At 43.1% G+C, this 23807-nt stretch overlaps 1 protein-coding gene across 1 annotated transcript in view; it reads right to left on the reverse strand.

Annotated features, from left to right (window-relative positions):
* Positions 1-7382: 7382 nt before the first annotated feature.
* Positions 7383-23807, reverse strand: part of LOC126521332 (uncharacterized) — a 77396-nt gene continuing 60971 nt past the window's right edge. The window contains exons 40-53 of the mRNA XM_072288616.1: positions 23661-23764; positions 23461-23569; positions 22037-22177; positions 20418-20531; positions 17454-17604; positions 16609-16635; positions 16518-16547; positions 15554-15682; positions 12786-13009; positions 11146-11355; positions 10502-10639; positions 8200-8313; positions 7534-7672; positions 7383-7475 (exon numbers count right to left, since the gene is read on the reverse strand). Of these exons, the coding sequence (XP_072144717.1) occupies positions 7456-7475; positions 7534-7672; positions 8200-8313; positions 10502-10639; positions 11146-11355; positions 12786-13009; positions 15554-15682; positions 16518-16547; positions 16609-16635; positions 17454-17604; positions 20418-20531; positions 22037-22177; positions 23461-23569; positions 23661-23764 (1650 nt within the window). The 3' untranslated portion in view covers positions 7383-7455. The remainder of the gene's footprint in view (positions 7476-7533; positions 7673-8199; positions 8314-10501; positions 10640-11145; positions 11356-12785; positions 13010-15553; positions 15683-16517; positions 16548-16608; positions 16636-17453; positions 17605-20417; positions 20532-22036; positions 22178-23460; positions 23570-23660; positions 23765-23807) is intronic.

Here is a 23807-nt window from a genome sequence, read left to right on the forward strand (position 1 = left end):
TTTTAAAAGAGTTTGCTTTGGGTTGGTTTCTGCCCCAGCGGCATTTCAGAAGATGATGGCGAAAATCCTTGACCGCTGCCCTGGCGTGTTGTTCTACATTGATGATGTCATCATTTTTGGCAAGACCGCAGAACAACACCTTTCAAACTTGAAGACCGTGCTGCAAAAGATCAAGAACGCAGGTCTGAAACTGAACAACAAATGCCTTTTCGACGTTCCAGAACTTGCCTTTCTAGGGCACAAGGTCACGGCACGTGGTATCTCGCCACTTCCAGAGAAAGTAGACTCCATAGCTAACACACCAGTGCCAACTGATGTGGCCGCCCTTCGTTCGTTCCTGGGCCTCGTAGAATACTACTCCAAGTTTGTTCCACACTTGGCACAAGTGGTTGAGCCTATGAGAGTCTTACTTCGCAAAAATGAGCCATTCATCTGGTCTGCCGAAGCAGACAGCAGTTTCCGGAGGGTCAAGGAAATGCTTTCGTCAAGTACAGTCCTCCAGATGTTCGATCCGTCATTGCCAGTAATTGTGTCGACCGACGCGTCCGACTGTGGGCTGGGAGCAGTCCTGCAGCAACAAAGTGGCCACGAGCTCCGCACAGTCGCTTTCGCATCCCGTACACTGTCGCCTGCAGAGAGAAAATATTCAGTCGGTGAACGAGAAGCACTTGCGTGCATTTGGGCGTGTGAGCGATGGCACACGTACCTGTGGGGTCGCCATTTCACAATTCGAACAGACCACCAGGCACTGGTGTCCTTGCTGTCGTCACAAGGACATGGAAGACGCCCACTTCGAATCGCACGCTGGAGTGCACGACTGCTTTGCTACAATTTCACTGTTGAATACCGCAAGGGGTCCACAAACACTGTAGCAGATGCACTTTCTCGGCTACCAGCACCTACCTCGGAGGCAGAGATTGCTAAGGAGGAAGAAATTGTCTCGTTCATTGAGCCAGCCTGCGTGACTAAGGAGAAGTTCAGGCAGGCCGCCCTCGACGACAGTTGCCTGGAAACCGTCAAGTCATTCGTGCTGAGTTCCTGGCCGCCAAAGAAGTCCATACCAGAAGAGGCGAAACCATTCTACGCCATTCGGGAAGAACTTTCTGTTGTCGATAACCTGCTACTGCGTGGAGAGCGCCTCGTTGTTCCGTCCTCCCTCACGGCACAGATCATCGGCATCGCGCACGAGACACATCCGGGTATCACGCGCACGAAGGCGCGACTGCGTGAGCGGTTCTGGTGGCCACGAATGGATAAGCAAGTGGAAACGGCAGTAAAAAACTGCCATATCTGTCTGGAGGCAGATAAGTCCGCCAAAACATCACCAGCACCGTTGCAACCTGTTGAATGGCCTGAGCGACCGTGGCAAAAGCTTGGCCTAGACATTGTTGGTCCCTTGGAGCATGCAGCCTACAACAGCAGATTTGCTGTAACGCTTGTTGACTACCATTCGAAATGGCCAGAGGTGTATTTTTGCAGCGATGTGTCCACGAGCACCGTGAAAGACTTTTTAAGAAGTGTTTTTGCCCGGGAAGGCTACCCGGAAGAGATCGTTTGTGACAATGGACCTCAGTTCACTTCGCGTGAGTTCATAACTTTCCTGCAACACAGAGGCATCAGTCTTTCACATTCTTCAGTATACTACCCCCAAGCCAATGGGCAAATAGAACGTTTCAATCGCACATTGAAAAACTTCATTCAAGTCTCACTCCTCGAAAGACGACCACTCCGGCAAGCTGTCACAGAATACCTTGCCATTTACCGCTGTACTCCGCACGCCACCACCGGAGTCGCCCCAGCAGTTCTGCTGCATGGTAGAATGCCCCGAACCAGGCTGGATATCGTGGGTTTCTCGGCACCAGCATTTGCGGAAGATCCAGCCAAGGAGTTGGCGCGACTTCGTCAAAGGGTTCGGCGTCAGCAGCAAAGCAGCAAGCACTACACGGACAAAAGAAGAGCCGCCAAGAAGACGAAGATAGCCGTAGGCGATTTTGTCCGTGTCAAAAAACCGTCCGTTCGGTTCAAGGGAGACTGCGCCTTTTCTTCACCCACTGAGGTGATCAAGAGAAGGGGACCAGCCTCTTTCCGACTTGGAGACGGCCGTACGTGGAATGCCTCCAAGCTTTCCAGGGTTCCGGAGAGGGGCACCTGGGGACCAGGCCCACCTGCCACCCCGCAGCCGCGGTCTCCTGATGGGCTGCAGCCCGCCACGTCGCAGCTTCCTGAGGCGCTGCAACCTGCCACGCCGCAGCCGCGGTCTCCTGAGGCGCTACAGCCTGCAACGCCGCAGCCGCGGTCTCCTGATGCGCTACAGCCTGCCACGCCGCAGCCGCTGTCTCCCGATGTGCTGCAGCCTGCCGTGCTACAGCCTCCTTCTCCCAGGACGCAGGCACTGTGTCCTGGCATACCGCAGCAGCAGTCAACGAGCCCGTCGCCAGTGCGACGTCCAACGCGGCCGACCCGAGAGCGCCGGCCACCGGCCTGGCTCAATGACTATCAGACCAATTAGTTCGTGGTCTGTCATTGTGTACATAGGTTGTAAATATATGTAAATAAGTACAGTGTGCATGCTTTGGGGTTTTCGTTACTAATACTTACTAACAACTAACTACTAAAAATAAGGGAGGGAGTATGTTATATTCAGTTTCGTTATTCATTTCGGTTCTTTATTCCCCAGGGGGCGCTTCTGTTCATTATATATATTGGTTGTATATGTTAAATAAACGGCTTTTACTTCGGGACGGCTGGAGTCTGACTTCCACCTTCGGTCAACACCACAGAACACTTGGACAGCTGGCCACGGGATAAACGTAAACATGCTACCAGCATGTCAGCGGCCGGTCTGGCGCGCGCGCTCTCGGCGTAGTCGGTCCATTTCTGCGTTCCCAGCTTGAAGATATACAGCTGTATTCTGGAATACGATCACTTTTGCAAGATTTCGCGCGACTGGACATCTCACTTTGCAGAGCGTAACAAAAGGCCTGCGACGCGTCCGATGTCAAGACGCAAAATCGCACATAAATAATTGCGAAAGCGATCGCTCGAGGATGCCTCGATCTTCGACATTCTTCGAGAAATGTGTGCCAAGATTAACTCAAACATTTACACCTGAACTGGAACTGTGATTCTGATTTGTGATATTCTAGTCATATTGCATGCTGAACAAAGCGCTCTTAGCTGTAGTCATTTATCCACGTTTCATAATATTTTTTGCACGTTCCTACATTTACTAAAAGCAGCTTTAAGTTTTGGCTGTGATAATGTCTTCAGAGTTGCATAATAAATGAAAATGCAACGTTTTTCCATAACGTGGCTACTTTTTTGGCTACATTTCTGTGTGTGGCCAAAAATGGCTACTTTTCTGGCTACCTTCCGAGATTTTTTGGCTACTTTTCACATTTTGGACCTGGCAACCCTGGCCGTATCTTGAAAGCGATCTGCGTTGGGGGCCGAGCTTAGACTCTGGCAGCAAATGCGTATTTCGCGGCCGCGCGCAGTCGCGCGGGCCGTATCTTGAAAGCGATCTGCGTTGGGGGCCGAGTTTACGCGCACCGATGGCTCATACCTTTGTGCGTGCTGTGTTCTCGCCGCTCAGTTTGGGTTGAAGCGACAGACAGCACATAGGTCACATGGCTCGCTGCTGCTGCCCCGCTTCCCCAAGCCTGCGTTTTGACAGCTAGTGTCTGCGGTCATCGAGTGTGACGTGTTCATGTTGTAATAATAATAATAATATTTGGGGTTTTACGTGCCAAAACCACTTTCTGATTATGAGGCACGCCGTAGTGGAGGACTCCGGAAATTTTGACCACCTGGGGTTCTTTAACGTGCACCTAAATCTAAGCACACGGGTGTTTTCGCATTTCGCCCCCATCGAAATGCGGCCGCCGTGGCCGGGATTCGATCCCGCGACCTCGTGCTCAGCAGCCCAACACCATAGCCACTGAGCAACCACGGCGGGTGTGTTCATGTTGTGCTGACGCCATGATTCTTAATTTAGTTAATAAGCGAATGTTTACAAGTTTATACGGACGATAAAACTACTACCTTTACTTTGTATATCTGTCTACTAATTTACTGTCGCAATGCTTCGCCTTTCAGATGAAACTGCAACTTTTTGTTATTTCCTCGACGCTAAACAATCTGCATAATCCGTGTCACGAACTTTGTCTACCTGTGAGGTTTACTATTTCATACCCTCAAGCTTCCATAGTGTCCCTGCCTGTGACAAGGCATACTCGCTGCCACAGTGGCAAAAGCACTCGTTGTCACAACGCTGGCGTGGTGAAGAACGCACAGGGGTGGGGGAGTGAATGCTTCTGCTGCCGCTCACCTAAACGCGTCTCCAAACGTGATCTCCAGCATTAAGTGCCTGGGAAGACAGCGCACATGCAGCCACCAGACATCGCGGCTCGCACATACCTTTGCGCTCACAGAAGATCTTAGAATATCAGAAGCGGGGGGTGTAAGCGCTCAGTCATGCGCACAGCCATGTGTAGCCACGACCGGGTTAGCGTACGAGACACGCTCACCTGCCCCCTTAGCTCACGCTTGTTCACTGTACCACGCGCTTACCCTGCTCTGTGCCTTAAGCGCGCTTTGTCACATGACCTATTACTGCAAGATTACTTCTGTAGCACGAGGGCTGCAACAAGGGCATCATACGCGTTCTTTAGAAGCAGTAAATAGCACAATATAGAACAGAATCACAAAATAAAAATTGTCTAGCAATACATATACTGTAACAACGCTAAGTGCGTATCGTTGGTTAAAGGGACACTAAAGCGAAACAATAAATCAGTTTAGACTAATAAAGCATTGTTTGAGCACCCTGGAAGCAATCATTTCAAAATAATAGATTCATTATTAGATGAGAAAATGAAGGTCATGGTATCAGTATTGAATTTCGCGCCGTAACCCATAGTTGCATAGCAAGTAATTTTACCAGAACTTCAGTAGCAGCATAATGTGCACTATGTCAGGCTAGCCTTTCCATTGAACTTCCAATTATTCGTTTACTTTCCTGAATGAGGTTGCTATAAAGATGAAGCCAGCAGCGTATTGTCCCCATTTGATTTGATCAACTTTTAGCATACCAACAAATAAGTGGTTTCTTCTTCATCTTCAGAGTAGTATTACAATTAACGCTGAGTAGGTAACAAGTGCAACTGCACAATACATCGAAAACCACAGAAACTGAGAATAGTGGCATTTAAAGGGTAATGTATGGGTTTCCATGCAGATCGAAGTGAAGCTTTCCTTGCCTTATCCTAAACTAAACAATTGCACGCATTGCTGTTTTGCATATCACTTATTTCACTGCATCGTTAAAACTTTGCTTCTTATAGATTCCACATGGATCAATACAATATTCGGTGTCCCAGCTATCACGCGCCAAGATTTCAAGATATGCAAAAGCCACGTAGGTGGACATAACCAAAGTAATGTTGTTTCCTGTCGCTTGGAGATACTCAGATTATTTTTTGCATTTCGCCTAATTAAATAATTGGTGTAAATTAATCAACTTCTCAAATAATTGGATCAAAAGCTTCAATGAGAAAATTGTAGAGCAACATGAAACATTTTCGACACAATTTTCTGTTGATCCGTACTTGCTACATAGGTGTTTCTTCCGAGCGTGAAAGAAGCCCGCGAATGCAGGCAATTGCCGCGCGACTGGCCGCTCGAGGCACCAAACCTGCACGAGAAATGTATGTCTGGCAATTTTGAGCTGACAAGCGCCGTGCATGCAATGCTCGCTAACGATCGTGTCTGCTAAGTATTACATCGCTACACGCTGCGGAAAGAGCTGAAATTTCAAACCGAACGCAGTTTGTCGCGGGCGCCACGCTCCCAGCCGGAGTGGACGCATATCGCACAAGTGCGCCTACGTACATGGCAGTGCTGTGACGTCGCTCATAGTGGCATGCGATTTCGAGAATTATTCGAGGCAACATCTGTTATTTGTGTAATCCTGCTTCAATAGACGAAGTTTAGTGAAATAATATAACACACACACCGAAGTGCCTCGCGCAACAAAAATGCGAGGAAAAGAAAAATGAAGGCGGGGCCCGTGACGTACGCGTCACGCGATCCTCTAGCTCCGATATGGGAGAACGCAGGGAAGGAATTTCGCTTGCGGAGGTTAAACGGGACAAGTGGAGAGAGTCTCTCTCTTGGCAGTGGCGCTCGCCTCCCAAAATCGTGAGCTCGCGGCACTGAAATATTTATATTTCGGCTATTAGTGAACCAATTTCAAAAAATCCTGCGACCCCAATGAAAAAAAAAACAAAAAAAGTTGAGTCCAGTTGGATTTTTCGGTGGGACCAAACTGGTTACAATTGGATGCCATCGGAGGCCCAAGTTCCAATTGGGCATCATGACAAGTTCAGTTGGTTCCTGTTGGACATCATTGGAGCTTGGTATGCCAATTGGTCCCAAATGAACCCAATTGGAAGTCGATGAGTAATCTCGCAAAACAGAATAGTTGATAATAATAACAAAATTATAATGTTAGCTTTAAAGCAAAATATCTCTATTTTCGTGTGATCAATGAAGAGAAGCATTTAGCACTACTTGGACAACCAAATTTTGCTCGCAAATATAGCACCTGACATCTCTCATAGTGAAGTGGCCAGTGTTGGATATGTCAATGAAGAGAAAGTTCATGTACGAGTGTGCTTCTCAAAAAGGAGTTTCAAGTATATCTGTCACATCAAGTTTGGGGCCCATCTAGGCTTTTTATTTTTTCCTGTCCTTCAGTTGTCATGTTGGTCCCAAGTCTAGTTCAGAGACCAATTGGGCCCAATTGTGTTAAAAAAAAACCAATAGGACCAAGTGGACCTGTCTGATTTTTCCAATGGGTATCCCAAAACACAATTGGAAATTTCCAACTGGTTCGAGCAATTTTTTTTACTGGGACGGAACGCTCTCTAGACTGCACGTAACAACTTTTAGCATATAACTGGAATTTGCTTTGTGGCCTGGTGAGGGGCACTTTAAAGGCAGAAACAGCCTTTTATTTAGCGTAGACATTTGCTGAAACTATGAACTGCCTTGTGGCTCAGTTGCTCTGTTTACTGGCAACACGTCAACTGCCCGTCCAGGTTTCTACAGAGGTGCAGTGGTTATGTAGAAGCTCGCTACAAGACACGACTGACTTTTGCCTTCCATGAGACTGGCTTGCATACATGCTGTGCTCTTTCTCATCCAACACTATGCACCCCCCCCCTCCCACAATCTCCATACTCATGCTCATGCAACAGTTGTAGTTGCATTTCCGTATAGTAGCACAAGGCTATAGCCACTCCAGCAACCTGTTGTCAGTGATGCACATACATACACATAAAACCAAGGCCACTATGGTGGCCTGTGGTGAAATGCCATCTGTTACAATGTACACTTTTATTCAGCAACAAAATCACATTTATTAACTGTGGGAAAACCATTGGCCACGTCTCAGTCGTTATGCCTTGAACCTGAAAGAGAAGGGTAAATGGTTAGCATAAGAAAAAACAGAAAGTGACTACAAATTACCAGAAGCATGCCTTAGGTTGGCCAGTGTAATAAGGCGGGGAAATGGCTGCTTTTCAGGGCATGTGCCATGTGGATCGTCATAATCCACGTTGAACACCGCTAAGCACCCCTTGGGATTCAGATGCAAGAACTGGTTGGCCTACAGGGGAACACATGAAAAGACATGTCAATAAGGGGTAATACATGGAAAATTTAATTTCTAACTTGAAATATCAACAACTAAGAACACCTTTGAACAAGAACAGATGGGTGCAATGGTTACCATATGCGGCACATACGTCAAGAGCCCATGGCAATACTTGTAACATGAATGACCCTTACTTGCAAATTAACTGCTTTGTAATCTACAACTACATGACTGAGCATTTGACTGAGCATTTCATGACTGCATATGACTACCACAGACAGCACCTGCAAGTACTGTATGGTTATTAACCCTCCAATGTGTAGCACATCCGTTTTTATTGCATTGAATGACAAGGTGCTGTGCAAGACAGGGCTTTCCAGTAAATGCGTGAAATTTACTGATAGTTCCAATGTTCAGGTGGTGCAGCTGGCAGAGAAGGATAAGTTAGAACTTAGGAGTTGCCACTTTCACCCAGCTTTTATTTTATATAACTAGGCTTTAATCCTATCCTACATTACGGGACATTGTTTTACACTCACTTTCATTGCAAGCGTCCTCGGTACTTCAAATGTGCGTGTGACAGTGATATTAGAAGAGATGGCCGACAACCATTCCCAGTTTACCGTCGCTTTAGAACTTATCTTCGCACAGGCCTGAAATAAAATATTTCATTTAAATATTAGACATTTAAGTCATGACATTTATGACATTAAATGACATGCAACGGAGTAGCAGAGAATGGTCCATTATGCAAATCTGAAAGAAAACTGTCAGTCGTAGATGCAACATTTCAGAGGATCGAGTTCTGCTATTGTGTATGGGTCAGCCATTCTGACAGTGTCATCTTGTTGTGAGACTTCAAAGTTGACAGTCACAAGAGTATTTCTATGGAAGTCTTCAATGTATCCCAACTCTTGTGCTAGCATAAGCAAAGCAATAAAGTTGGTCTCATTGGATTTCTTGAATCGTGCAGAAACTGTTCATACCTTGTTTAGCAAAAACTGAAGAACTTCGTTTCTGCAAGCTTTTCCAGAAAATTGTTAGAGGGAGCTTGCATAAAATTAGAACCAAGTGAAATAAACAAGAATTGACTTTATATTCGGAATAAGCAACGTTACTCAAAGAACAAAGATTTAAATATGTTTAGTTTAAGACCAGGCTTCTCCCTTAAGCAAATATGGAACGGGGGAGGCTAAAAATTTAGTAATGTGTCATAACCAGTGCGCTACAGTCAGTAGATACACATATTCCCCTTACTGTCTGTGTGGGTGCCCATCACAGCAACAGATCATGTAACATGATTGTATTAAATTTAACATTTTAGCAAGAATGCGATGAGCTGCCCCGAGGGGCCTGATGCAATACTGCACAAGCACTTGGCCAAAGCTAATTTAAACATCAATTTTCGGTTAACCCGTTTCTTTACTTTGTCTCGGCATGACGAAATGATGATAATTTATCATTACTGCTGGGAAGCTATCACGACAATGACAATGAGCCATGGTGATACTGCAAATATACCTAGAAAGCCCCTGTACCAACTAGTAAAATCTGATTAATTTGACCCTTGTCAATTCGGAAAATTGCACAATTCGGACTCGTCTTCCAGTCCCAACCAGCGTAAGCATCATTTAGACAAATTACTCTTTAATACTGCTACACGCACCTCCACCACAATGTTACGTGAAGGATGAGTCAGTAAGACAAGCAACTATTTACAGGTTATATTTACAACAGCGGTTGCAGTGCTGACTGGTTAGATTCACAGCACGAGCCCAGTTTGTTCTTCCTCCTCTTTTCTCGAGTGATGGCGCCCACGCACCTCGTTCAAACAAGCAAATATCACACGCGTGTAGCAATACAGACGTATTCGGCCACACACCGGTTAATTTGGACAAATTTCGGAGCTCAGTGAGCGTGAAGTGATGCAAAAGAGTGTTTATCCTAGTGTCCAACCAAAACGAAGCAGCGGAGCTCGCATAACCTTAATGGGGACTCCACCACATGGATTCAGTCATTTTGTTTTCGTTCCATGCACACGTAGGCCACATGACTTGAGACCTATGTGGTCGCTGTCCATGATAGTGTCGATAGCGACCACGGTTGCAGTAAACAGTAGTTTCGCTTTGAGCCAGTGCTATCCGGCTCCTCTGTGCCTGCAATGTCACACACACTGTGGAAGCTGTCGAGGAGGAAGAGCACTGGCTACGTTGCGATGAACAGACAACCTGTTGGCGTCCAGCTCACTGGCGAAAAAATAATCGGGATGTGTGCCCGGTATAGTGAAAGCATGTCTCAGATGAAGACAAGCACCATGGTTGCGCTGCGACGGTAGCGCCGAAAGTCGCGAGGCCTTCACCGTTGCAAGCGGTAACCAGTCATGAGATCACGATAACTGCAGCTTCTGCACTGTGTTTGTGCAAAATAGAAACAGTATTCAATGATTCATTCAGTAAATAAATGCGTGTTGACGTAGTAAGCATGTTTTTTTTTATATATGCTCTCGATAGTTTGACATTTGGCTAGCTAATCTGGACATTTTTTTTCAGTTCCAAGAAGTTTTACTATAGCTGTCACTGTAAAGGGCATTTTGCCTCGTATTAGGGACGATACAAACATACAGGTGCTTTCTGGAGGTTGCAATTTAGAATCCATGCACATATAGTAATGATGATGATGATGGTGATGATGATGACGACAACACATTAAAGCATAAAAGTATGGTACTCAATGTAAAGTCACTAGATGCTCCTCCCGACAGCTTAATTTTGGGTATAAAGCCATAGGCTATGCTGTCATCATCAGCTATTGCGCATCATTGGCTTGTTCCCCATTTATCACCTGTGAATAGTCCTCCCACTCTTCACGGATGCAATAGTCTCCAACACGTGCATGTCTGTTCGTTCGGAAATGGTGAACAGCCAGGTTTACAGACATACAAACCACGGCGTGGTGTCGTTCATATCGGGATATGGTTGCCTGCAAAGTGATTCATCTTCATTTAGTGCATGGAACGGACTAGTCGCTAGTTTGGAATGGACTAGTTTGCCTAGCCAAGATACTCATGGTACTAGTTTGCCTAGCCAGATAGTCATGGTAGGCATGATAATCTTGTTGAACAAAATCAGTTCATATAGAATTATTAAATGCAAAACTGAAAACATTTCCTTGAAGATTTTGCATTATTATGCTGTACACAAATTTTGTAAATTAACTGGTGAAACCCAGCTTAGCATGGCAGCTTTTACAAAAAGCTTGATGATAGACAACTGGAACATGTGAGCAGCAATATTTGCAACGTGTGGTGGTTGCAGCTAGTTAGCACTCTGAACAAACACTGCGACAAAAATTACAAGACTCGTTGCGCAACAGTAGTCTTCTCTATTGGAACGATTTATTGAATGACATATTGGCAATTTGGCATGACTAAAGTCACCGAGCCTTGCTCAAAGTACTGTGATTGAGATGATACCTTCACTACTTACCATCTCTTCAAGGTGCCTGCTACTGAAGGGTTCAACAGAAGGAAAGTTGATTTTACAGAAGTCATTTGGCGCTGAGCGATGCATGGTAAACACTATAACATCCGAGAATCTGCTCAGCCTCTTCCATATTGTCAGGTGACGCTCCTTTGCTGGAACTCCAACGACAAGGCCCAAGGCCATAGGCTTATTCTTAAATGCCCAGTATGTTCTCTGTGGTGAGGGTACGAACAAAATTAGGCAGTGTATCTATGCATGTCACAGTATATATGATAGAAGCAATGTGACTACCCAGTCAACAAGGCATAAAAACACAATATTTACTTTCTTGCTGTTTAATATTTTGCACTTTATTATTCTGCTCATGCTGTAATTACATTTAATGTCTCTCTATCACTACATCACATGATGTCAAGAAAAGACAGATTCACTGTACAGCTCTGTATACATTAGTGCATTTTAAAATTTTTAATATTTTTACTTTCAATATTAATTTTTAATATTATGTACCAGCTAGTCAGGCACTGTCATGGGAAAACAGGTTAGTGTGAGAATGTGAGCTCTGTGTCACTTGAAATCAAATGCAAAATCATCCAAGCTCAAATAATGTAAACTACACACAGGTCAGCTTATGCTTAACTAAGTCAAGTGTATTAAATAAAAAGAAAGTGTTGACAAATTCTGGGCATATATGCCCAAGGCAGGTTGCCTTCTCTCTTGCATTTGACTTGCTGGGCATTGAACTTTAGTTGCTCCAAGCACATATTCTCCCACATGTTCTTGGCATGATGTCCTGAAGAATATCCTGGTGGTCAGCCATGTAAACTCAACGTTGTATCAGTGTTAGCAAATACAGTTTAGAAATTGGGATGTGACTGGAGCTAAAGAACCTGATACATCATAAACACTAAGAAAATTTGATTTTACTTAAAGGTTCTCTTGATTAAGTACCCTTTTCTCTGAGTTATGTCCTTTTCTTATGTACATGTATGTAACCTGCCCACTCCTGTTTGCTTTCTGCTAACTGCTGACAAATTTAAAGAAAAGAAATGAAGATAAATGTGCATGTTTTTAAAAAGAACCTGCCGTTACGTGGTCGTTTCTTGTTCCTAAATATATGATACCAGTAATGCCTATAGCACTTTCATTACTATTCTTGAAAAAAAAGAAATAGCAAAGGACATTTTGTATTATTCACGTGTGAAAATTTCAAGGTAGTTCAACCTTTGTCATGATGAGTTAACTCATAGGCGGCAGTTGAAGGGTTAATGGCGTTTACATACATATTTTTCACATGATGCTAACCTCATTTTCGTGTCCTTTTAACGTTTAAACAAGTTCATTTATATGCACTGGTAATAAATAGAAACAAACAGTGTCACACCGCTTTAGCATGTGTTACAAACAATGCCTTTGCTAACATCACAGAGCCCAACATGAGCAGGTACACATATTGCTGTATAACAAAACAGAAAGTTATTTGTGAATTAAAGCTTTCATGCTGGAATTTATTTAACTTGACTATTCTGAACAGGGTATAATGTGCTTTCGGCAGAGAGTTTATTATCTACAATCCCCTCTAATGTTCAGGCCCTACTAAGACTGTAGCGGAGTAAACCCTGTTCAATATGCAGATGACTTGCCTTTGCAACCTCCAAGAACACCTTTGGTGGTACTAACGCTTCTGGGAACATGGCAATGCCGTGCAGCCTCTGCTGGAGGGCCCAGTGTTTTGTTGCCTTCACAAACAGGTTGGTGAAAACAGACCTTGTGGCTGCTCTTTTGAGCCACGAGAACTGGGTCATTGCAGCCAGCATCCATGTTCCAGAGTTCCTTGGAAGGCGCTTGAACTTTCTGAAAGTGGCCTCTGTAACAAGAACAAAAAAAGGTAAATGTGTTCATGAAGGAATTGCTTTTGAATGAACTTAAGGGAGAATACTAATGCTTGCCTATCAAGGGTTCAACAAAAATACAACTAGTCAGGTTTCCACAGATAAAAAATTGGCTGAAGGCTTAGCTTGGTTAAGCCTGGAAGATTGCGAAAGCAATACCCTTGGCTGCGCCTTGGTTCGGCTGATGGTGTGGACATGGTTGCCCTTTGTTAAACTTATGGCTATACATCATCCTACATAGCGCAAGGCAGCGCGCCGACCACTGCGAGGAGCCGAGCTGTAGCCCCATTTATCCTCTTAGCGTGACGTCACACCAGTGAACGCCCTCTCTCGGTAGCGCCGTAGCAGCGGCGCGCAAGGCTTCGCCTCCACCATTGATGCCGCGAGCTGGGGCAAAGCCACGCAGAGGCATTGGCCACGCTGGCTGGGGCCCCATCTCTCAGTCTGGCGTGACGTCACACCAGCGAGCGCCCTCTCTCGGTAGCGCCGAGATTTGCTGGTACTGAAATAAGAAACTGCGCGCTGTCGTTTTCACGTGAGACGGGTGGCTATGTACTGTTCTCGATCGCGCACGCCTCGCGCCTTTTCTTGTTTACATGGGATCTAGTGGCCGGAAAATGCATACGAGGGCAGTCTGCAGCAGGGGACAATGTTGCGTTTCGGTTATCGCCTATTAAAAGTGTCACCACGCGCTGTCAAACTGATAGGCAAAGGTGCTTATTGCAATAGGATTGGCTGTGATGGCTGTGAATGCCGTGTATGACGACCCTGAAGAAGTACTGAAATGAAAAACTGAGTACGCACCGGCGTCCTCACGCGAGACGGGCGTACGAGTATCGTGGTGAAGCTGCCGCGGCGGATAGCTATATGTTACTGTTATCGATCGCACACGCCTCGCGCATTTTCTTGTTTATATGGCACCAAGGGGCCGGAAAACGTATCACACGATCGCAGATTTGTGACGTACTGAACGATGGTGCCGAAAAATTGTGTGTTCTGGGAATGTGTACCAGTGAAAAATGAGCGTAACTCTAATGGGTCATTTTTTATGTTCTCGATGCGAATGTTGGCGCCGGGAAAACGTACGTACGGGAACATATCGACAAGGTTCTACTGCCGAACTACTATACCAAACTAAATGCACATTCTATGAATGTGTGTTGTCAATAATGCAGCATGCCTAGCAAGGAAACACCACTGAAATATGTGAGCAGTAGTAACGAGAGCATTATCTGCAAGGCATGACTGTTGCAGCTAGTGTTGTGAACAAATACTTCAATAAATATTACAGGATTCCTGACATTACCTATCAATAAGTTTACTGGTATCTGCCTTTGCTTATGCATATAGCATGTGTTACATGCTGCAGCTGAGTTGTTAGCATTTGCTTAGGCCCATCCCTTTTTTATTTGTAAAGCAATATGTTCAAGCTGAGCATCAGTATGCTTGCACTTTAATTCTTTACACTGACTTTTTTTCATCCAGCCTCATTCACCGGCTGTACTTCCTTAGTGCACTCATCTCTGCATGGTGCTCAGCACCCTTTTGCCCTTCATCTATGTGGTCATCGTCCCCTGCAGGCCGGTCGGGTTGTAATATCGCTGTCATGCCTCAGTCATTCGCAAACCCTATCCATCCTCAGTTGTCCATTTCATAGTAGCAACAAAGAATCTATACTTTGGCCACTTCTGAAAAAAAAAAAAAACAGTTGCACTTCATAAAACTTGCAAAAACTACTGCAAGCTACTGCAAGCTTAAGTACATATATGAAGTGCTGTCTTATTACTAAGCTCATAAAACTACTGCAAGCTTAAGTACATATATGAAGTGCTGTCTTATTACTAAGCTCATAAAACTGCAGTACAATTTCATCATTGTAGTACTTTGGAGGCAGTAAAAGCTAACGAGTGAGTGAGTGGACCAATTAAAGAAACAGTGATATGCAGTATACAGACCTTAGGTCCGTTTTGGCCCCTCACTTTTTCCATTCGCCAGCAAGTGTTATAGTGGTGTAATTCATTCACAGAGTTTGTAACTGAAGCACTTTTAGCACTCAGTTACAATGATCAGATTGTAATTTCAAGTAAGTAAGCATGAGAGGTGTTTAGCATTTTTTTTTCTAATTCACATTCAATTTTGGCATGATAGCACAGACCCTGTCAATTAACTACAATACAATAACTGTCAATACAGAGGCAACTAGACGTGCAATCACAACTGTCTGTCTTTGTGATGAGTTTTATTTGCTAGTTCTAACACTCCAAAATTATGGAAGCATGAGAGAGTTGCCCACGCTCTGTAGAAGGTGCGAGTTGTGAGAGTGCAGAAAATGCCCATATATGCTTCCCAGAATCAGCTGAGATCTCACATGCATAGCATGTAAACATTCAGCTGAACCAGTACCACTGTAACCCTATTTGATTACTTAGTCTGGTATATAGCAACCCTGCCTAGCACTACGGAACAATCAATAAACCAAGATACAAGTCTGTGGCAGTTCTCTGAGGGAGTCTACTTACCATTGTGGATAGCAACCCTGTCCAGGGCTAACATATACTCAACAGACTGGAACACAATGTAGTTGCACAGCTCTCCAGGGAAGCTGTCTGTTAGTTGTGCAGATTCCGAAAACACACACAGCAAAGAGGCTGCAAACAACAAATAGATTAAAAAAATTCACAGTAGTTGCGTAGGTTAAAAAATGAGAATCACAACCAAGAGAAATATCCTTACCACTATTTTTTACAGGAGTAAAGAAATTGCTGAATTTCTTGTGTTGCTATAATGCACTACATATCTGTGCCAGTGTGTGCAAAAGCACAGGGAGAGTAGCAACGCAAACTCTCGTTATGGGCTTGCAACAGTCCCAAGAATGCATGCTTTGGCTCAGCAGCACAAGCAGTAGCATATTGAGATTACCAACTTTATTGAGTTTACCAACAAAGAATTTGTGCGCCAGTTGTGTGCCAATTTGTGTGCCAGATGCATAAATTTTTTATTCTCACGAGCAACTTGAAACGACCACTCAAATTACTTTCAAGGGGTTAAGTTAAAGTAGCTAAAAACAGAAGCCTCCCAGAGCAGTGTTCAATTATATTAAATTTTATACTAACGCTAATCGTTACACATCAACACAACACTTGAGCCCGCATCTCACTAGTAATTGTTGCTTAAAAACAAATTTTGTGTTCCTTCTCATACCGCTCAGATGCAAATCGACGTGTAGGTTCTAGCGAGTAACCTGATTTCCTAGTCTACTTCTCTGAACACCTCATATAGACATGCAGTGAGTAACAACAGAAACATTCTTTCTCCATGTTAGATGCTTCCTAACCAGTACTTTCCCTCCCCTGAAGATATCTAAGCTATGCACAACTACTCGCTCCATGTACTGACTTACACCTCACTTTTAAGTACCGTTCATTGTTTCAATATTAAAGCATATTATTTTTCCCTAGGTGTTGCCCGTGTATTTGTACTTACAATGCTTGAATTCTGGTTCCTTTGCATGCTCTGAAATGGCAAAAATAGTCAAATATAGTTCCAGCATCTGTAGAGAGCATTGCTTCCTTACCATCTTTGTACTTTGTCGCTGTAGAAACTGAAAAAGTAAGTATAGATTAAAGATGAAATTGCTTTACTTCATTCAACCCTTTAAGGAAAAGAAACAGTATATTGTTTGTATACATGATACAGCAATAGCTGCAAAACCTAATCAGACCTTTATGCACCCTTACATATTTTACAGTAAATGTGTGATGACAATGTGATGTCATCACATGGTATGATGAACAGTGTAAAATGCTGCATGCATGAATATGTGTTCATTTTGCATTGACCGTGTGCTTAAATTGTACAAACCTTTCAACACCTCCACATTTATGCTCCAACCACAACGTTTCCATATAATATTCGTAACCTAGGAACATATTTTGGGACTCCCATGAAAGACACATTTAAGATGTAATTCAGAATCTGATTATCTACTTTTGTCTGGATAACAACTTTTTATAACTTCCTCCAAGTTGCAAATTTTTCCAGAACTTGCTTATTCAATATTCTTGCACTGAGCTTTCAATTTATTCATTTTTGTCCTACCATTTGCTAGGATCATGGTTAGCTCAGCTAGTAGAGCAACTGTCCCAGAGAGGCTTTAATGCAGGGTTCCATTCCCAGATCAGACCAAATTTTTCTTGAACTGCAATGTTTACTTTCTAAAAGGCCTATGTGTTTCCTTTGTACCTTCATGCTATTTTTGAGTCAATGAAAATTTTTACTTTAACAATCCTCTATGTAGCAGTCCAGGTTGCAGCAAGGTTAGTGAGGTTCTTGTCAACATATAAAAGCTGTGTACCTAAAGTGCTTATTCTGCTACCCTTAAAGACAATTGCCATGTCTATATAGGTGAGGTATTCTTACACAGTGAACTCTTGTTCTTGGACATAATATCTGCTATGAGGCGAACACGTGGAAAAGCTTGCTCATTCAAACAGTGGCCATCAAGGTCATCAAAATTGAACCCAAAAACAGCAACGCAGCCATCAGGGTGTGCTTGAAGAAACTTGACCACCTGTACGAATAAAAAATCAAAGCAACATGTGAATAGTGCTTTTCAAGCGATAAAAAGCACCCTTGAAAGTACGCCATATTAGTAAGAATGTCAACTGAAATTTAACATATTATTTATGCAAGCCTGCTGCACCACTAATGGCAAGAACTAGCATAGAAAAGCAGCTTAGGTTTTCTGTGGTCTGTCTCAAGGACCTTTCTGCAAGCCTCAAGAAAGTTAATTCACACCCAAAACATTAATAGTACATAAATCTAGTATAGATGCTAGTAATACCGAAAACAGTACCCTCGGATAGAAACTTCAACAAAATTGTATTATTATTGGCAGCATATCAGTGAATGATGTAATAATACATGCATGTTCTGCATAAAGTTGCTCTGAGGAAGAAATGCCTTCTAAAGTATAGAAGGACATGTCATGTTTTGCATAGCCTTAGAAATAAGTGATGCCTGTAATGAAGTTCAGATGTCGCCACCCTGTAGTGTAAGCTTTTCGGGAATTACCACTACAAAGTGAGGCAGCGATGAAGAAGAAACATTAGAAGTTGTAATAAGTAGTAAGGTAATGTTGCTAAACCTTTTTATATTTCTTATTTTATTTTACACCCGCCGTGGTTGCTCAGTGGCTATGCTGTTCGGTAGCTGAGCACGAGGTCACGGGATCGAATCCCGACCATAGCGGCTGCATTTTGATGGGGGCGAAATGCGAAAACACCCATGTAGTTAGATTTAGGTGCTCGTTAAAGAACCCTAGGTGGTCGAAATTTCTGCAGTATTCCACTACGGGGTGCCTCATAATCAGAAAGTGGTTTTGGCACGTAAAACTCCATAATTAATTATATTTTATTTTACTCATTTCTGACACCGGGCCACATCTAGTTCAGTCGCCTCATTTCTGCACCATTCCCCCTCGTTCCTTTCGCAGTGCTTGCCTGTGATTACACAACTTAGCAGTTTGCACATGGGAGAGGGAGCCATGGTTGACACTGAATGCCAATGGGTCAGTGCGGTTGTAATGCGATTCAGGAAAAGGACAGTTTGCAAAACTGCCTTTGGTGCATCTTTTGCACATGTCTTCCTCTACATTTGGCTGCACTACTCATTTTATTGCATACTGAGGGGAAAGAGAGGTTTCACACTCGCGCCTACTCTTAAGGAGATGACCATGGTCCCATTTATAGTCACACCTAATCTTGTTAGCATGCTATTATCACTTTGAAAGGTCTGTCTATATTGGTTATTCCATTGCCAATGCTTATATTTTTTTGGAATGAGAACTGCTACACTACCTCACTACAAAAAGGAACACAGAGAGTTGGGCAAGTCAGGAAACAGGCAACAGCACATTCTAAGAGAAAGAGATGGTGCACTATTCAGTGGGGCCACATGAGTCACACCTGAGAGTTACATGCGGCCCGCGAGCCACGTGTTTGAGACCTCTGTGTTAATTCGAGAGCATTAAGGGTCCTGTGTCGCAGAAAATCTGGTGTAAGCATCTGGCGCCAAGCGTCTCGTCAGTGAAAAATCCTTCTGAACCATGCATATTGAACCATGAAGACGCTTGATGTGGTGTAGAGGCATTACTGAACTAATTGAATTTCTTAAAGTGAAATGCATCAGATAAATCATAAAGCACAACTTACACACAACCTATAAACATGGCAATGGGTTGTAATTTGAATATACGAGAAAACATAATTTTGTTACGCAGAAACTTAGACACACCCCATTTCCAGCGTTTCTACCATTTATAGAGCGGCACACCCTGCTCGGTTCCTTGCAACACCATCTAGATTGGCACTCACCTCCACGCATCTGTGACAGTGCCGAGAGGAAGTGAAGGAGAAGAAAAAAGAGAAGAACCTTAAGCATGCCTTGTGCATAGCGTTCACCGCCAGCATTTCCAGGTAAACATTACGGTTACATAAGCTGCAGTTGATGGGAAGTGTGACAAGCAGTCGGGGATTGTTGAGTGCTTTTGCGTTCCACTTAAAGGCAAAGCTTAAGCATCCTCCATATTTTACAGGATTATATGAACAAAATGAAGCTCCAGATATAAAACTATTTTCACATAATTCCTGTTATAAAAATCAGATAAGCGTATGCCACTGTTCACACAGTCATGAATATGAAATTGTTGTTTTGTAATAGTGGTTCGCTTAACAGTTGTTTCTTTAATTCATGGTAGTTGACCGTACCATTGTTCCGTTTATGCAGCATTTTCGTTTAAGCGCGTTTCGTTTACCCAGAGTCCACTTAATATTAAATTTTTTATACCTTTTGTCCTCTTGATTTTACTGATATTCTCCTATTTTTCTTGCAACTACTATTATTATAACTTTCTCTGTTCTGCTACCCTGGACATTTTCCATGGTCATGGGACAGTTCAGATGATCATTTTAATACTGGAGCTTGTAATACTGACAGCAAGCTGCCCGGCATTCCCTTTCTGCTTCTTCTTTCTTTATCTTTTTCTGAGTGATGAAGGGCACGAAAACAATACTTTTCCTGACTCCCACATCACAAACACAGGAAAATCTTCTGCGTAATTTGGAACATCAGTTTTAACCAGACTAAGTCATCCAAACATTTCATAACAACAGCAACACAGTAAAGAAAATTTACAGAGTTGATATTACCAAAATGAAGAACCACTAAAACTTTCACTGCAATTGGACAAGCACATCAAAATTTACTTTTTGCTCCACATCCTTCCTTTACAGTAGTAAATGGGGTGTACACAAAAGCCCTGACTATATGTTATGTCATTGCAAAATCTGTTTGTGACCACATTGGATTGTTATTTCTGCTCACCTTGTCATAAGTTGTTCGTTTGGTTTCAAAAATCATGACATAGGTGTTGTTGCTCTGAACCAAGCCCTCTAAACCTGGTTCAATGGTTTCTTCTTCGCTACCTGTCGGACAGACCTTAAAGGAAAGCAGAAAGATGCATGCAATCATTAGAACTTGTAAACTCAACAAGGTGCAGTCAACATGCAAAATGTTACGAATGGCTGTGAATGTTGAAGAAATTTAGTCGGAGCAACTATGTAGGAATGAATTTTTCATACAGAATTTAAATAAATCTGTTTTGTGCATTTGTGTGCAAATTTACTTGTATTTATATCCTAAATCTCAGGTTTCTAATGTTAATATTGAAAAATTTTTTATTATTATTACAAAGCCCAGTGCGGTATCTTTCTGCATATAACCCACCACCCTAACATAACCTACATCCCCAATTATAACTGCCCGGAAAGAATTAAAAAAAAAAAAAATCAGCTCTTTTAACTTACAGAAATAAATAACTGCATACAAAAACATTAAAATTTTCGTAAAGACAATCTCCATTCGCCGATGTACGACCAATTCATGTTATATCTTCGGCCAGCAGCTCTGTTTCCCATCTTTTTGGCGACACTGATAATCTTCAGCTTCTGCTGTGTTCTAAAGGACTGCTGCCTTATAGAGTGCAGCAGAATCGGAGTTCTGGTTTGCCAGTGCCGCATGCACTATTCGCTAACTACTACATGTAAAATATCAACCCGGAAGGAAGAGAACAATGGGTAGTCATGAAAGAGGGACAAAGGGAGCTTCAACACACAGGGGTGGGGAGAGGGTGGGGTTCCCTAGGAGAAAACGAAACTTAAAATGGCGGGAAACCGTGCCTCAAAATGTGGCTTTCATGAGGCAGTGTGCACAGCACTGCCATGAAGCCACATCGGAAGAAAAACTACGCTGTCATGAGGATGAGCTAAACAATTAAGAACATGGTAAAAGCGGGAGCCAACGCTTCGAGGAGTGGACTTGTCTTTTACAAGGCGACATATGCAAAGCTAAATGAGAACAAGGTAAAAGCGGGAGCCAACGTTTCGACAGGTGGACTTCTCTTTTACAAGGCGACATATGCAAAGCTAAACGAGAACAAGGTAAAAGCGGGAGCCAAGGTTTCGACAGGTGGACTTGTCTTTTTCATGCTGACATATACATGTCGCCTTGAAGAAGACAAGTCCACTTGTCGAAACGTTGGCTCCCGCTTTTATCTTGTAATTGTTTAGTTCATCATTTTGAATTTCCATCTCCCACCTACCACGTGTTTTATGCTGTAGTGAAGCTACACCTCAAGGCGAAATTCGCGTATAATCCACATCCCAACGTTTCTGTTAAATCTTTTGAATTCTTAGTACGGGTTATAAGTGCAAAACTACGGTATGTATTGTTTCACTAATTCACCAGTGATTCAGTCTGTCCACTGAAGAGGCCGCCACTATGATGCTTTTCTATTCCCCTTAGGACCAAGTAGGTGGACTATACACCGTGAATATATCATGCATGGGAAATTGATACAGTGACAATGCAACAAAAGCACGACTTTTGTAAAAGTAGGCATTCACCATTGTAATTCAAAAGAGCAAACATGCAAAGCATCACACCTCAGAGAGACTTCTCCATTTCTGCTCAACACAGCGGTCTCCAATGCGCACTTGTTGGTCAGATGACCGTGCCATACGGAAGCCCAGCACAGCCAGATTGACAGAAAGGCAGCTATGTGACACTGCACTGGAAATGTTTTTCTGCAAGCAGAAACAGAGGGCATCAAAAATAATAAATTTCACTAATTAGATTGTGTCATGAGCCTCAGAGATAAACATCCAACCTGTACACACAGCAGAAAATGAAGAATAACACAGGCTGTGGTTAAGCTGCTGCTAAGGCTTTTTGAAAGGTTGCCCCTACTTCCATGCCCCATATCACAGGGTCAGGTAAGCCTGAGTACCGAATGCCTAGCACACCTGCCAACCTAGGAACATTAAAATTCATAAGAGTACTCATGAAAATGACAAAGGGAGGGGGGAATGGGACCATCATGCATTCTTGTTTTTGTCCAAAGCATACACCTTTTGTGGGACACATATACACTTTATTTATGATTATTTACATTTGGATGCAGCACATAAGGAGCAGCAAGCTAGGCAAAGCAAAGACTTAGAAACAATGCAGTGTTTTGCTTTTGCTGATTTAACCTGCTTCAAGAAATTATCTGAATAAACTTGCTCGAAGAAAGTAGTCCTCCGTTTAAGCACCTTCATCGCCAAAACGGGTGGCACAGGTACCACTGCAATTTCTTTCTTGTATGCATTTTATTTTCTTCACTCTTGCCTTCCCCATCCTTAAGTGCTTTTAAAGCATTTGCGTGAGAAGAATGTATTTTTTGTAAAGCTTTATGCAACATTTTCAGAATCATAGAATGAGCCCAAATTCGTAAACTACGACAAATTTGGGACAGTTGGCAGGTATGTGCACAGTGACTGCATTCCTGCAAATATGTCACTAATGAGTAGGGCAGCGGAAAAAGCACAAACTACTATAATAAATGCCATAATAAATGGAGTGAAAATGGGAGCTAGGTTGCAAATCTGAAACTAACTGACATAATTAATGGCACTTGATATAAATATGAAAGGACATTGTGATGGCTTGTAATGAAGCAATAGCACAAAGATTGGATAAGGACACAATGTTAGATAAGACACAAAGCTGTGTCCTGTCTTCACACTGTTAATTTACTGCGATAAGTCATTAACTAGCTTCACATATGCACCACTATGATGACTTGTGAAAGCATGGATTAAGAGTGGACAGGTGTGCACTCCTGTTGTGCTGGACCATCGATGAGAAAGATAAAAAAATATATTTGTTGCTATTTAGTTCACTATCTAGTCACATGTGATGTCTATAAGGGCTTCCAGGAGTTGCCAAGCATAGGGGTTGTGACATACATTGGAGGAGCCTTAAGGATGATGCTTAGCAAGATGACAGAAAGCAGGTCAAATGAACAGATGCAACAGTTACATACCATGTGCACAAAGTCCTGGTATACCAGCCTCCTCATAGCTGGATAGTGTGTGCGACATACTGGCCCAGGCTTTACTTCTTGATTAATGAAGACAAGAAAGTCACAAGTGCTGCAACAAAAGTAAAGAATGCAGGGTCCATGCAACCATGTGGAAAAATCACAAAATAAATCAATAAGAACTATCCAACCAAAATACATACCGGCCAAGTTGTTGCAAAATATGTTCCTCAACTTCAAAGGCATGAACACCAACTATTAAAATCTTATGGTCTTCCAATGAGTGTTGAAAAGCAGTCCAGATTGCCTGAGGATGAATGAAAGGATGAATGCTGTTAAATTTGTCTCCA

The sequence above is a fragment of the Dermacentor andersoni genome, chromosome 6, assembly GCF_023375885.2.
Source record: "Dermacentor andersoni chromosome 6, qqDerAnde1_hic_scaffold, whole genome shotgun sequence".
Lineage (NCBI taxonomy): Eukaryota > Metazoa > Arthropoda > Arachnida > Ixodida > Ixodidae > Dermacentor > Dermacentor andersoni.